We start from the raw sequence: 15920 nt of genomic DNA, 5'->3' as shown, positions 1-15920 counted from the left end.
AATTAATAAAATAAAAAATTTCATCCCTACAAGTTTAATTATTGTGTATGAATATCAATAAATATATTACTTAGTGGAAGCATTATTAAATTTAACATTCATTTTCTCTATTAATATTTCAAAAAATTAAATATGATATATATTAATCAAAATAAAATTTATATTTTTTATGAAAAAATAATTATTATTGACAAACAACAAATACAATATATAAAATAAATAACAATATCTTTGTAACAAATTAAATGGGGATAAAATTATTTTCAATCAATTAAGTTTATTTTAGAAGTGATTTTTCCCCAAATACTATCCAAAAGTACTATTTCTTAAAAGTAATTATGGGACCAACGTTAACATAAATTATATAATAAGTTCATCATCATTACAATGAAATAAAGGTGAACAACTTACACTAATTAAAAACAATAATTAGTTTTTCCATATTCGTAAATCATAAATTAATCACCGTTAAATTCATCAAAATTGTCCTAAACAGGAGATGGCTCATGATGCATCGATCATCAGTGTTACTTCTAACTGAAAGTTCCACGTACGAGTTATGATGTTCTCAGTTAATTATGAGTTATTTTTATATATATAGTAGGAAAAAGTATTATTTTAGTCTGCTAAGTATACCTAATTTTAATTTTAGTCCGATAACTATGTCCATTTTTAGTTAGGTCCAGTAGCTTACGAAATTGCTTACTTTTAGTTCTCAAGTAGATTTTCGGACAATTTTACCCCTATGCAACTTTTGAAAGGCAGTTTTAGCCATATGCACTCATAGGGTTAAAATTATCCGAAAATCTGTCAGAGGACTAAAAGTAAGCAATTTCGTAAGTTACTGGACCTAAATAAAAATGAACATAGTTGTCGAACTAAAATTAAAATTAGACATATTTAGCGGATTAAAATAATAAGTCAAATTAATTAATTAATGTTGAATGCCAACTGATTAGAAGGCATTTTTAATAGTTCTAATCTAAAGTTCCACAGTAATGATCAGCTTTTAAATAGTCCAATGTGATGGACATAAACATAAAATGATCACTCATAACAAGAAATAATTCCAAAAAAGAAAAAGAAAAAAAGATAGTGAAAATCGGATTAAAGGTAATTTTGGTTCTCTAATTATACTAATTTTTTATTTTAATCCTTTAACTTTTTAGTGAAAATCCTATAGCTTTTTTAGTTGTTCAATTTTGGAATATTAGTCCCTGGAATTTGACTCAAATTGCCCGAAAATTTCATATGAGCTCACGTGCATTTTTAAATTAGGGGCTGAAATATTATTAACTATTTGAGGCAGACATGGCAAATGCTTAATATTTTGAAAAAAATAATAATATAAGGTGGCATGACTCGTCATGTCACCCGCTGACATGGCACTATAAAAAAGGGCGGGATTTGCGAAGGATTTACGAAGGTTTCTTTTTGTTCCTTGGGAATGATTTGAAATTGATGGAATTAATTTGAAATGAATTTTGGAACACTTTTAAAACGGTTCAGCTTTCGTCCTTATAGACGGTGTTACAAATATTTAGAAACGGTTAATGAAGGACCGTTCCAATTTGACACGGTCACTGTAACACATTGTTGGTGACCGTTCCAAATATTAATTCTAAATATATGAAATAAAATTAACATAATGTATTTATCATGCATGCTATTGTATTTGTATATTTTAATTAGTGCTTATTTATAAAAAGTTTATCATATACTTTGTGCAGACAAAAATATATATACTAATGTATATAAAAATAAATATTTCAAGAATAAGACTATGTAAGAGTTGAATTTTGGCAGTAAGAATACAAGCTTTTAAACCCTAAAATTATGTTTTGGTTGATAGAGCCTCCCAACCTTGACCTTGCACAAGTGTTTTGATTGTCCAAGTTGTTGAACAAATTAATTAATTATATATATATATATATATATCACACCATCACCTCAATAAATATAGTAATTGAAGTAGGACCATATTCAAATTTCTTCAAATGATTAACAACTCCTAAAATATTATTTTAATTGCTTAGATAGTCCTAAATTTGTGTATGAACCAAATATGATAATGTCTTTGATCTCTTAATTATCTTATTAAAATTCAATTAATTGTTTATAGTGAATAATACAACTCGACAAAGCCTATACTCATTTATTCTCTTGAATTTCTCGTTGACTAGACGATACTCATTTAAACAATAAAGGCTATAATCAATGGTTTCTTGGTGCTATTTTTTCCGAGCTTGTAATCAACGTAATCAACGGCGAAACCTAAGTGACTTAGAGGATGTTAGGTTAAATTTATAAGTTTCTCAAAACATCTTATAAAATATTTGAAAGCTTATAAGCTCTTGAAAACCTTTTGGCAAAATTTTTACTGAAAATCATAAAATAAGATATTTTGGAACTTATAAGCTCTTTAAAAATAAGTTATTTTACCCAACTTATTTAAATATATCTTATAAACTCTTTAATCTTAATTTTCAATAAACAAAAACACATTCATAATTTTGTCGTTATTTCATTTTTAACTGTCGTAAAATTGCCGTTTTTCCCCTCCAAAGCGAAATTATGAATTTATATAATTTCAACTTCGAATAGTCTGCTAACTTTTGGGTCAATGTTACAGTATAAAGAATTTATTATGCTAAAATTTCTAACATCTTGTAAGTTCTGATATATATCTTATTTAATTAAATACTTTAGAACTTTATTTTTAAAAAAAATTAAATATTTTGAAGTTTTTAAAATATTTTATAAGACATAAGAGTTTAAAGATGTTGAACTAAATTTAGCTGAACACCCTCTTAATATGGATTTAAGACTTGACTCTAGAGCAAGGGGATAACTAATGCATATTTCAAATTCAGACCATCCACCGGTGCTGGACTTGCATAAAACTATTCTAAGGCTAAAATTTCAAAATTTGGACTGTTGATCGAATTAAAAATTTGATGGGTCAAAGGTCTTTGGATCAGTGGGATCATAATTATGCCATTGTAAATTACAATTACCTTTTTTAAAATTTGACATAATTATAAATACTTTTTTATTATTTGAAAAATTAAAAATACTCCCTAATATTTGATAAAATTTTGTAATCCTTGGATGGGAACATAAAATTGTCAACTATGCCCTTACTATATTTTTTTTCTTTATTTTAAAAAAATAAAAATTTATTAAAAAATCAGACAGAGCGAATAAATTTTTTTAAAAATTATAATGAATTAGTAATAAAATAAATTTTTTTAATATATATATAAAATTATAAGTTTTAGTCAAAAAGGGCATTTTAGTTAGTTCACCACAAAAAATGGATGAAAACTTAACGAACACTAACATAATAAGCTAATTGTTAGATAACCGTTAAAAGCAGAGAGTATTGATAATTTTTGAAACAATGAGGAGTATTCATAATTATGTTAAACTTTAGGAGAAGTTATTGTAATTTACTCTAAAAATTAATATATAAAAATGTATTAAGATATTAAAGAGTACAAAATATAAATACAAAAATTTTAAGATTACAATCGGAATTAGAACAATCTCAAATTAAATTCGATAGTAAGATCAATATATTTAAATTTTTTGGGTCAATAATAAAAATACAAGAAATGCCCCGTGTCGCTTACGTGAAAGCGCCTGATTTAATGGCCACGTGCATTGCCCACAATAAAAATACAAGAAATTTCCCTCTCCCCCAGCGTGAAAGCGCCTGATTTAATGGCTACCTGGTCTTGCTGTTAAATTTCTAACGAAAATATTAAAATGATAAATATTTCGATATTGTAATACATTTGTAGCTATGTTTTAAATTATGATATCAATATTATAAAAAATTCTGAATTATGGTACCAAAATTACAATTTTTTGAACTAATTGGCTGCTTAAATAGGTGGTATTGGCCAACTTGCGGAATTAAAACTTCGCCGTTCATATTCCTGAGCTGCACTAGAGTAAGAACATGTTTAGCTAAGCTTATAAACTCCTCAAAACATCTTATAAGATGTGTACGAACTTATAAGTTCTGAATATATATGAACAATTATCAACATGAACAATTAATTACACATTTAATGTATAACCGATAATTGTGACGATATAAAAATTCTTGTCACCTAATTGATACAATTATTGATAGGATTATAATTATCACTTGATTTTTTTATTGCTACCTTTTGTCTTTTCTTGTGTACTGATAATCAAAGAATTTATCAATTATATTTTGTCTCCTGTGACATTTATACTCTATTATATTTTTTAATGCAGAAAATAATGGATCACACGACTTCCTTTAAAATTTATTATGATTATAAATATTTTTTTATTATTTAAAAAATTATTAATATTCTTTGATTTTAATAATTGTCTAACAACTAATTCAATTCGTTAATCTCAATTAAGTTTTTATCTATTTTTTGTGGTGAACTGATAAAAAAAACTCTTGTGCATTATGAATTATAATTTTGCTTATTTTTTAAAATTCTTTTATGGGTTAAGAGGAATTTTTTTATAATTTTTCAAAACTTTCCATCAACTTGGTACGTTGTTTTATAATTCTTTTTTTAATTTTTTAAACAAAAAATACATAATAAGAGCAAAATCGACAATTTTATACCTTCAATAAAGAATCATATAATTTTTATCGAATATTTAAAAATATTAATAATTTTTTAAATAATAAAAAAATATTTATAATTATATTAAATTTCTAGATAACTCATTGTAATTTTTCTGTTAAAAACATAATAAAATAAACAAAAAAGAGATATTTGTAGGGCAATGAAAGAGATCGCAGGAAGAGCACTAATCTGACAAGACAGCATTATCCGACTGTAATAGGGGGATTTTTAATCTGAAAGTAGTTTGGTTTTGTCTTCAAACTTGAAGCCAGCTATCTACTTGCCTAGTTCTTAACTAAATCTTCCCTTCTTCGAGTTGACCAAGACTGCGCTGTTTTACTTTTGCATATATTACATTTTTTCCTCTTTTCCTTTGATTGGAAATACATGAGTGGACAACTCTTTTCCTCTTTTTCAGCTGCCAATCAAGAACAACAAACACGTAAAGAACACACTGAAATTGTGGATGGGTTTCTTATTTTTCTTGAGGTTCTGTTGTTATTTATTGTTCTTATGATCCCGTTAATGAGTTAAAAAAGTGTACAAGAGCTGTTCGGCTTTTTCCCTCAAAGAAATTGGAGTTCTGGGCAGCGCTTGGTTTCTTGATTTTTTGAAGCTATGATCAATCTTGGAGAAAGGTGAAGATTTCTTGGTTGCCCATTGGCATATTGTGTAGAGAATATAGCCGGATGGGCAGAACAAAGAAGAAATTGTTGGACTTCAATGAGGCAGTTCGGTCGTTGAAGAAGTTGTTGGAGGAGCACCCTCTACTTCCATTTGTAATTCCTCTGCTGTTTGTTCTTTGGGCCATTGAGAGATGGTTTTTCTCTCTATCCAATTGGGTTCTTCTTGCTGTCGCTGTGTGGGCTACAATTCAGGTAAGTGCCTTCTTTTCTTTTGTATGTTTTGATGTGTTTTTCATTGCATATGATATGTTTTCTCAATTCCTTTTTTTTTTTTTTGGTTTGAGAGAATATGTTTTCTCAATTCTATTTACATTAGAAATATCTGTCAGAATCTTTTGTTGGTCTAGAATTATGGAAGTTTCAGGAATTGCAAACAAAAATTGGTCTCAGTGAGCGGGGACACTGTATTTTTAAGCTTGAATAAATCAACTTCAGAGTTGCTAGTTTCTCTATTTGTTGTTGGTACTGACTTAACACTGCTGCACCAAATATCATGCAAGTGCAGTGGGAACTAAATTTATGTGTGGCAAGTGAAACAGTAGAATGGAGGAAAAAAATTAGAATTAAAATGAGCGTAAATGTGATTAGCTCGCATTTCTATACATGGAACTTTGTTTTACTATTTAAGAATGGTGGGAAGCTTTAACTATGTTTCACATTTAGGATTCAATCCTCATTGAAAAGTTCAGAAAGTTATTTTCATTCGGAAAATGCAGATGTACATTTCATGCTGTTCTCAAGATTGAATGCACTACTTTATCTAGAGAGGAGATTGAACCATCACTCCACAGGATTTGTGTTTCTAAATTGTCTCAATTTTTTAGGGAGATCCTAATTTCGAATACTTGCACTGTGTTTGAAGATATTTGGAAATTGAATAAATAGCTCTCATATATTTGATTTTTTTTTTTTTTTTTGCTCTGGAATTTAATGAAGTATGGCAAATCTTAATTCTTGTACTCTCCATATACGAATTGATCTCTAGTGATGGCTTTTATGCACACACAAACACACACACACACACAAACATATATATTTGCAAAGTGATGGTATGTATTGTATGCATCAACAATCTTGTGTCCTTGATTATTTGTTTAATCCAATCTGGAACAGTTTTATAAGACTTAGAACCACCGTAATAGCCATTGGAACAGTGGCAAAGCCAAAAATCCAACTTTAGGTCAGATCATATGATTTATTGCTTTATACAAGTAATACTAGTTCATGCTGTTATTTTACTAATTTTGCCTCCTTTGAAATTGGATTGGCTGGGGGTGAAGGAAATTTACTTGCTTGTGTCATCCTCTGTGAGTAAATAATTATCTAGAGAATTACTCAAAGCCATTTTTTAATCAATTAAACCCCTTCCTGTTTTTTCCATCTTTTTATGAAATATTATTGGCCAGTATGAATACAATATGAGATGTCTTTGTTACAAAGAATTTGACTTGTACCTTGTATAACTTCTGTTTCATTTTTGAATATCCCGGTCTCAAATATCCACTTCTTATATCAGTTTATCACTATGATGTTTCAGATATATGAGTTATGAAATATTAGGAGTCAAGAATTGTACCAAAAGGGTCTTTACTGATCATGCACAAAGTTGATTATCCTTGTGCTCAACATTTGACATAAATTTAACAGCATCAACTAGTAAGAGTGGTGCATTTCAAGAAGTAATTCAGAATTTTCCTGAAAAGCAATTTGGCAAGGTGTAAACTTACAGTAGGTGTTTAGTGATTTAAGCATGTATCACGTATAAAAGGGTAATATCTATTTCTGAAGGTTCAGACGTACATAATGTTGATTCAACCAAGGCAGTTATGGTACCTGATGTGTCAAGGAAACATTGCTTTGTCTAACAAGTTCATGATGACTGCATCGGTTGGCTAGTTATTAGGACACCCAACCGTTTCATTTATGACATGCCCTAGTAAGGACAAGGAAAACCATTGTGTAGCATAATACTTCATTCTTCTGGTTGTGTAACCATATTTCAGTTACAGTGGCAGTTGAGCGAATGAGAAAACTGAGTCAGACTAGTTGCAAAGAAATTGCCAATAAGCATTTTATTGAAAATTGAAAATGAGGATTTAAGTTGGTTGCAGTAATGTATTTTTATACTCTCGAAGTTCATACATTTATTTGTACAGTTCTTCTTTCCAATTTGAAAATACCTTACTAATGCCAACTGAAAGTGAGAAATTCATCTGACTGTTTAACATTGTGATCCAGGAGTCTTTCACATTTTAGTTTCCTTGATCTGCTTGTTGGTTTGAGCAGAAACGCAACAAGAATTAGTGCAGGATTTATGGCTGAAAGCTATACTGACGTGTACTTTCCTTTTGGCAGTACGGGAGTTATCAGAGGCGACATATAGTGGAAGATTTCAATAAGAAATTGATGCAAGTGACACTACAGTCTTCGGTAACTATTAATAATTTTCTTTCTGGATCGCGTGTGTATGCCTACATTAGTTTCTGTATTTTATATCCCTTTTTACTTATGTCCTTTCTTGTTTATTACCATACATTTTGGAAGTCACTCTTGGTCTTCATATATCTATGCAGCCGGTAACACCTCTAGAGCACTGTGAATGGCTGAACAAGCTATTACTTGAAGTTTGGTCGAATTATGTCAACCCAAAGCTTTCATTGCGTTTTGCATTCATTGTTGAGGTATCTATTCCATTTGGGCACCAGTGTTATTGCTTACTTTGAATCTGCACATACACTTGTAATCGTGTAGAAATTAAGCAAAAAAAGAAAAAGGATCCTCATGAATTGGTTGGATTTTGTTAATGATGGTTTACTGATGTGTTTATATAATGATTTTCTTGTTAGATTAGTTGATACAATAGACACAAACACACACACATGCCCATACATGTCCATTAATTGTGTAAAACCATTATGAATTATTGGTGCTGGTGCTGGGTCCGACCTTAGAGACACTTGGACTGAGATCTTTTGATGAGTTCATTATATTCATTCGACCCTTGTCCTACCTCAACTTATGCGTTGATATCAAATTATCTTACATTTGGAGACCATATACTTAACAGTAAACCATAATCTGATGTAGTGCCTTAGCTAAAACTTTTCACTATGGAAATAATGTTAAATACTTACATCAGAGATAGGATTTAACAGAGCTTCGTTGCTTCTATGACAGTGATGTTTATAATTTGCGCCTGCCTTTCCTTGTGAACCTGTCTCATTTCCTCCTTGCTAAAAGACATGTGAAAAGTCTCTATTAGCTCATTCCAAAGGTTTAGTTGATCTGTTTTCCACAAAATGTTAATACTATGCATCAAATGTCTACTGAAACAGCCAATGGAACTTGGCTTACCATTTTGCCCTTTATTTTGTTCAGCTACTGTTGTCAAGATTATAATTCAAGTTGTCCATTATAAAATTGGCTCCAATCTAATTCTTTTTGGAGAATAATTATCCATTCAAACTGTTTCACATGTGTTGCTTTATTTACCAATGTAAATTTTCTGAGCTCGGCATAGGTTCATTATGTACTCTAAATTCTGAGATCGTCATAAGTTCATTACATACTCTAAATTCACAGATATGGCATTAGTGTAGAACTTATACTCCTATGTCAATCTATATCTTTTTGCAGACATTATAAACAACATTTTGATGGTGTTTTGCTAAATTTATTCAGAACACTCATAAGATGTTTTTAGTGCTTATAAGATCTTAAATCTTAATTTAAAAATAGACTCTTGAAGTGTTTGTACGAAATAAGATGATAAAGCTTCTATGATGTTGCTAATAATAATTTTGAAACTAAAATAATTATAATTGAAGGAATTTGTTAAATTCTTACCAATATGTTGGGCTTACTTCTTTTTAACGAGCCTATAAGTTCCTAACATTGTTTTTTTGGATCTTATGAGCTGCCTTTTTAAAAGTCTTACCAGACACTTTGAGCATCTTATACATAAGATTCAACCATGATATAAGATGTTCAACAAAGTTGTTATTTATCTACAATTGCTAATTCTGATTTGATAATTATGCAGAGGCGCTTAAAGCATCTAAAGTCGAAGTTGATTGTAAGTTTTCATTCTCCCATTTCTTCTTTTTCATGTGAAGGAATTTTCCATGATTGCTTACGCATCCATAATGACTATACTACTATTCTTCCACAGGAAAAAATTGAGTTACAAGAATTTTCTCTTGGTTCACGTCCTCCTTTATTTGGGCTACATGGAACCCATTGGGCAACTTCAGGTGATCAGGTTTGATATAATTTTACTTATAATTTTATGTTAACTTTGCTTCATGCTTTAATATAAGAGATCTTCTGTCAGCATGAAATATTAAAAAGAAAATATTAGAGTTATGCTTGCTTGTGAGATTTTTCCCCTCGTGTCCCATCTCGTAAAATGTTTTTGACTGTACATGCGATTGCTTGTTAGATATTTTCTGGAATATATCTCAATCTCAATTTACTAATGTACAAGAAAACAAATATCACATTAATTATAAGCATTACATTTTCTTTATTGCCTAACACCTCTTAAATATATACTTCATGATCACCATTTTATTTTTATGCCATATTCAATCACATACTTCAGAAAAACCTCATCTTGACCAAAACGTTTTCATCTTATATGAGATGCCATGAGCTGAGATGAAATGCGAAGCAATCATAGTCTAAGAATTTCAGTTTGTGAACATGAAACCTCAAATTTTCCTGCTATTTGCTAATAGACGGGGCATTTTCAATTCTTTGAAATGTTGGTATGGTTCCTATGGAGGTCTTCTTTCTTCATATAAAATTGTGAGAACCAAATTTGTTTGTGTTGTTTTTGAGCAAACAAAATTATTCAAATGGAACTACTCTCAACCAATGTAAAAGGTTTTCTTATTCACAGGACATGTGATGAATATCAATTATTGGTTTTGATAATATTTCCGGTATATAATAACAACAGTGTTCTTTTCTGTTCTTGTACTGGCAGCCTAGAAAAACTTGGCTACACTCCAGCAATAGTTCTGAAAGGTTATTCTCAAATATAGTTAGATAATGAGGCTATAAAAGTTTTAAATAGATATTGTTTATCATGATGACGGAAAAGTAAGATATTACCGTGGCCCAACTTGTTCCATTCATCAATCATGTTTACAAGGTGTTACACTTCCTCTGTATTTTCCCGACTAGTGGGATTATATGTGTTTCTTAAGCTTCTTCCAATGCTTTAATAAGGTTTTTGCAAATGATCCTCCTGATTCCATTCATCCCCCCCCCCCAAAATGAGAACAAACTGACAGTTTTGCATGAAACAGCGAGTCATGCGCTGCAGTTTTCACTGGGACACGGATGATGTAAACATTTTGTTGTTTGCTAAGTTGGCTATGCCATTAATGGGAACAGCTCGAATCGTTGTAAACAGCATCCACATCAAGGGTCATGTATGCTTCAATCTCCTTTCTTATTTTCTTATTAGGTTTTGGATTAAATTGTGACAAATGTGATTTCTTAACATCATCTTGCATTTTGTTAAGTTTCTGGGCATGAGAGATCTTAGGATTTCGCCATGCAAATAATTTTATGATGCCATTATGTTTGTGATTATGTATCACAATTGTAGAATCATTATTATTCAGTTCTTGAAATAATATGTCGAATTATGTCATGTCTTAAAACATTTTTATTTTCTTTTTCTGTTTCCCTTATGTCTTCCTGATGCTAGAGAGTAACAACGACATGATGAACCTTGTTGACAACTGTGACAAGACTGATTGTGATTCGATGCTCTTCATCTTTATGTATTTTCTGCTATTGTACTGAGGCGTTGTTTGCTGAATGATTTTGCCTTGGGGGTCAAGTCATCTCTCTATTCTGATTCCCCTAGAGCTTTGACTTTAATGATAATTTTACAATTCCCACATGTCTTGAATCACTGAGTTTATCTTGTTCTTGTCTGATCTTCCCAACTATCATCCCCAGCCATTCACACCCTTTGCCAGTCCCCAACTACCATCCTTTTGGTTAATTGTCATTTTTCATTGCATTGAACTGCTCTACTGCAACTTACAAAACATGGCAATGGACTCTAGATTGAGAATTTTCATTTGTTGCCATCTTTTCTTAATAGTACCTGATCGTGGCATATCTCTTTGTTATTACATTCCATTCACACGTTTCTTCAATTCTAAGTTCGTTTACCAAACATATCTTCTAAATACCACTCTCTATTTTGTGTTTTGTTGTCCAAAATTTTGTGACAACTTTACTAAGAAGGAAACCCTGAGTCTGCACAATCAGATTTATAGTTTTGTCAGATTATGTGAAGATTCTGACGAGTAGATTGATGAAATATTTCGAACTACTAACCACACATTTTCCATGTCATAGATTTCGGTTCTTTCAATTGGTGTGAAACTTTATCCTCTGAAAAGTGGTAACTTGTCTCCATTATGCAGCTTCTTCTGATGCCAATATTAGAAGGTAAAGCTATGACTTACTCATTTGTATCAACTCCTGACGTAAGACTCGGTGTTGCTTTCGGAAGTGGTGGAAGCCAATCTTTACCTGCAACAGAGCTACCAGGTGTTTCTTCATGGCTGGTATGATTAAATAAAAATATATCAATAAGCAATGAAGTATCTAATTGAAATTCAGGACCATTGCATTGCCAATGAAATAAGAAGACCCCTAATAGTTCAAAGTGCTTTCACAAAGGGTCTGGTAGAATTTTATTTTTCCCGTGAAGATTTGGGTTTTTAGTAAGGATAGCCATGTCTTTGTTACAGGAAAATGGAATGCGTCTTATCAATAGAAACATTAGATTTTATAGAAATTCTAACTCTGGTTGTGGGTCAACCTGTTGTAGAAATTCGAACTTTTTCCTCCTATTCCTGCATGTGTTCGTCATGACATTCATATTGTTTGACAGATCAAACTGGCCACTGATACACTGAATAAGAGGTTGGTTGAACCTCGACGTCAGTGTCTTGCTTTGCCAGCTGAAGACTTGCAGAAGAAAGCTGTAGGCGGTATATTATATGTCACTGTGCTATCCGCTAGTAAACTTTCTGGTAGCAACTTGAAAGGCTGTGCTTCCACAAAGCACATTAATTCTTCAGAAGATACTTATACAGATGATCCTGTCAACAGCAAAGAGCTTCAGACATTTTTAGAGATCGAACTTGGGGAATTAACGAGGAGAACAGATGTAAGAGCAGGATCTAGCCCTAAGTGGGACACAACATTCAACCTGATCCTACATGACAATGCAGGAATTCTCAGATTCCATCTCTACGAACGCACTCTTGGAAATGTAAAATATGACTTTCTTACAAGCTGCGAAATTAAGGTAATTTGTTTTACACTAGTTGTCTCTAATTTAAGGTTACGAGATTTTGTTCAAGCAAGCAATAAAGCAAAAATTGTTCCATAACAGTGTGAAAAGAGAACTTTGTTTCGTATTACATACATTATCAAAAGAGTTAGTAACACATTCAGAAATAGTGTTTCTCAACATAATTATCATATTATATGCTTAGAAATGGTACCATTGAGTGTTAGGATTTGGCATTTGATGTTGCTTTAGCTTGTGTGGAGCATTTCACTCGAACTTTTCCATCAACGCAGATGAGATATGTCCCTGATGACTCAACCATATTTTGGGCCATTGGGCCAAATTCAACCGTGATTGCCAAGCACGCCGAGCTTTGTGGAAAAGAAGTTGAAATGACAGTTCCGTTTGAGGGCGTTAATTTAGGAGAGGTACTTTCTGATCATCTGTCATTTCAACAGCTGACAAATAATTTATGCACTCTGCCAAATTACTTTTGCTTGTTCCATTCTTGTCAATTTCTTGATTAAATCCAACTAATATCGTGCTACAGTTTCAGTTTTAATAATGACTGGAATTATTGAAATTAAATGATAAAGACGTAGAAGAACTTATACCTCATACATCGGAGATGAATCGTTTTGCTAATAATCTTCTCTGCGACCACCTTGCAGTTGACTGTGAGGCTTGTACTCAAAGAGTGGCAGTTTTCTGATGGTTCACATAGCTCGACCAATGTTAGTGCAAGCTCTCGTCATTCACTGAGTGGGGGATCTAATTTTCTTCCCAGAACTGGAAGGAGAATCTGCATAACTGTGGTTGAGGGCAAGGACCTTGTTGTGAAGGACAAAATTGGGAAATCTGACCCTTATGTTAAACTACAGTATGGGAAGGTACAAGCCTCCTTTTTGCTTGGTTCCTTTTGCACGAATGCAGTTTCATTGCTCTATTCCTTGCAGAAGCAAAACCTACATGTGTTTCAATGTGTATATTACTTGTTCAGGTTATGCAAAGAACAAAAGCTGTCCCACATTCTCCCAATCCAACATGGAATCAGAAGTTCGAATTTGATGAAATAGGAGGTGGGGAGTATTTGAAGGTAAAATGCTATACTGAAGAAACATTTAGCGATGAGAGCATTGGTAGTGCTCGGGTGAACTTGGAAGGTCTTCTAGAAGGTTCCATAAGAGATGTATATATTCCCCTTGAAAAAGTTAATTCTGGAGAGTTGCGGCTTCAGATAGAAGCACTGAAAGTTGAAGATAACGAATCTTCGAAGGTACCTATAACTTTGCCTTAAGCTCCAAAGCATATCCATTCTGTTCTCATACTGAGACATAAAACAAGAGCTTTAGTTAATAAGAGCATTAAGATTGTAACTTTTCGTCATTCGCTTCCAGAGAGAAGACAGCACTTCTAGGATTTGATCTTATTTTCTTGGTATGCTCAGGGTTCACATGGATCTTTCGCCAATGCTTGGATTGAACTAGTTCTAATTGAAGCAAGAGATCTTGTGGCTGCTGATCTCCGTGGAACGAGTGATCCCTACGTGAGGGTACACTATGGAAACATGAAGAAAAGTACTAAGGTCGGATACTTGCAATTGGGCTTTATCCTTTTCTCAGATCTCCTCTATTTTGTTTACTTAGCTGACTCTAAAAGTTATGTCTATCAAATGCAACTTAACTGAGTAAATTTTATATAGCAACTAATTCAAGTGTTTGAAAACGTTTCCCCTTTGCAGGTTATGTACAAAACACTGAATCCACAATGGCATCAGACCTTAGAATTTCCTGACGATGGTAGTCCCCTCACGTTGCACGTAAAAGATCACAACACTCTGCTACCCACATCCAACATAGGGGACTGTGTGGTCGAGTATCAGATGTTGCCTCCCAATCAGATGGCTGACAAATGGATACCGTTGCAAGGAGTGAAACGGGGCGAAATCCACATTCAAATTACAAGAAAAGTCCCGGAACTGGAGAAGAAGCCAAGTGTAGATTATGAATCATCCCCAACTACTGTTCGCCATCAGATTTCCAATCAGGTGACCTTTGTTCTCATCTGACATGTCTCTTGGATCGAAATCTTACTAAAGATGTTTAACAAATGTTTCTTGGATTCGGCCAGATGAAGGAAATGATGATCAAGCTTCGGTCTCAGGTCGATGAGAACGATCTTGAAGGGGTTTCAAAGTCGCTGACTGAGCTTGAAAGCCTTCATGATACTCAAGAAGAGTTCATGGTCCAACTTGAGACTGAACAAACTCTCCTAATCGACAAAATTAATGAGCTTGGACAGGAAATATTTAACGCGTCGCCTACCTTGCACAGAACTGCTACCATTCCTTGACTGGGGTCGGATTTTTCCTCGCACAAATTCGTGTGATAGGTGATAGAAAAAGCCTTCAAGTCTTTAGTTGTATTGTGTATAGTATGTTTAAGAGAATTGTGCATAAAGCTTGCACCATATCTGGTTCTCTCCCTCTGGCAATTTGCTATATCGCTGTACCTGTTTACTTCTTCTTTTTTTGGCCAAAAATAATAAATGAAATAGCATAACATAAATGAAGATTTTCAGAATTCTTCTTGTTAATAAGATACATGTGTACTAGTCAATCCTTCATTTGTTTTTCAGCATTTTATTGATATCTTAATTGCCTAGATATGATATATGATTATAAATTAGGGTAAACTACGACCACCTCTCATGAGGTTTGGTATAATTATAAATATATTCTCATTATTTGAAAATTTACAAATATCTCTCTCAAACCAAAAAAATGATTATGTAGCCCTTAAAGGTGAATTGAATAGTACTACTTTATCCTTGCATAGTTTTGTTTTTACTTTTTTTAAAAAATATTTGAAAAAAATGTTAAAAATTTGCGAGTAGATAAACCGAATAATTTATTGGGTATATTAGTCATAAAGTTATTATAAAAAATTTCTGAAAAGTATATAATATTATAATTTTTAATCCAAAATAGAATTTTAGTAAGTTTATCACATTAATTAGATGAAAATTAATGGGAGTTAATGAAAAGGGTTGTTAGAAGAACGTAAAATAAGAGAAAATTTATAATTTTTCAAATAATAAAAATATACATATAATTATATCAGACATAAAAACAGTAATTATATTTATCGTATAAATTAAGATAGTGACACATTATAATACAAGAGATCTATGTCCGTTTAATAAATTAAAAGAAAAAGAGTGGCTTTAAGAGGCCACATAATGACTATTTTACAGTTAAGGTCTATCTGGATCAAT

The 15920-nt window shown here is 32.0% G+C and overlaps 1 protein-coding gene across 2 annotated transcripts; it reads left to right on the top strand.

Moving 5' to 3' along the window:
* LOC105164185 (synaptotagmin-5) lies at nt 4887-15223 on the top strand. Of its 2 annotated transcripts, XM_011082787.2 has the most exons (14): nt 4887-5503; nt 7667-7741; nt 7885-7992; nt 9354-9386; nt 9483-9572; nt 10627-10752; nt 11767-11910; nt 12240-12659; nt 12938-13072; nt 13316-13534; nt 13645-13920; nt 14092-14229; nt 14386-14691; nt 14775-15223. In XM_011082787.2, exons 1-14 carry the CDS (start codon nt 5315-5317, stop codon nt 14994-14996), a joined length of 2481 nt encoding a protein of 826 aa, XP_011081089.1. In that variant the 5' UTR covers nt 4887-5314; the 3' UTR covers nt 14997-15223. The 2 variants fall into 2 exon arrangements, with proteins under 2 accessions (XP_011081089.1, XP_020550500.1); XM_020694841.1 differs by lacking the exons at nt 4887-5503; nt 7667-7741 and having other exon boundaries at nt 7886-7992; nt 9483-9564.

Source organism: Sesamum indicum, linkage group LG6 (assembly GCF_000512975.1).
Source record: "Sesamum indicum cultivar Zhongzhi No. 13 linkage group LG6, S_indicum_v1.0, whole genome shotgun sequence".
Classification (NCBI taxonomy): Eukaryota; Viridiplantae; Streptophyta; class Magnoliopsida; order Lamiales; family Pedaliaceae; genus Sesamum; species Sesamum indicum.
This window is presented reverse-complemented; position numbering and strand designations above follow the sequence as displayed.

Bases quoted from the DNA above. Each gene is read 5' to 3' on its own strand.
- LOC105164185 (XM_011082787.2), top strand. From the start codon at position 5,315: ATGGGCAGAACAAAGAAGAAATTGTTGGACTTCAATGAGGCAGTTCGG. The intron at 7,993-9,353 runs GTATCTATTCCA...ATAATTATGCAG, and splicing joins GTTTTGCATTCATTGTTGAG to AGGCGCTTAAAGCATCTAAA. The intron at 14,230-14,385 runs GTCGGATACTTG...TCCCCTTTGCAG, and splicing joins ACATGAAGAAAAGTACTAAG to GTTATGTACAAAACACTGAA.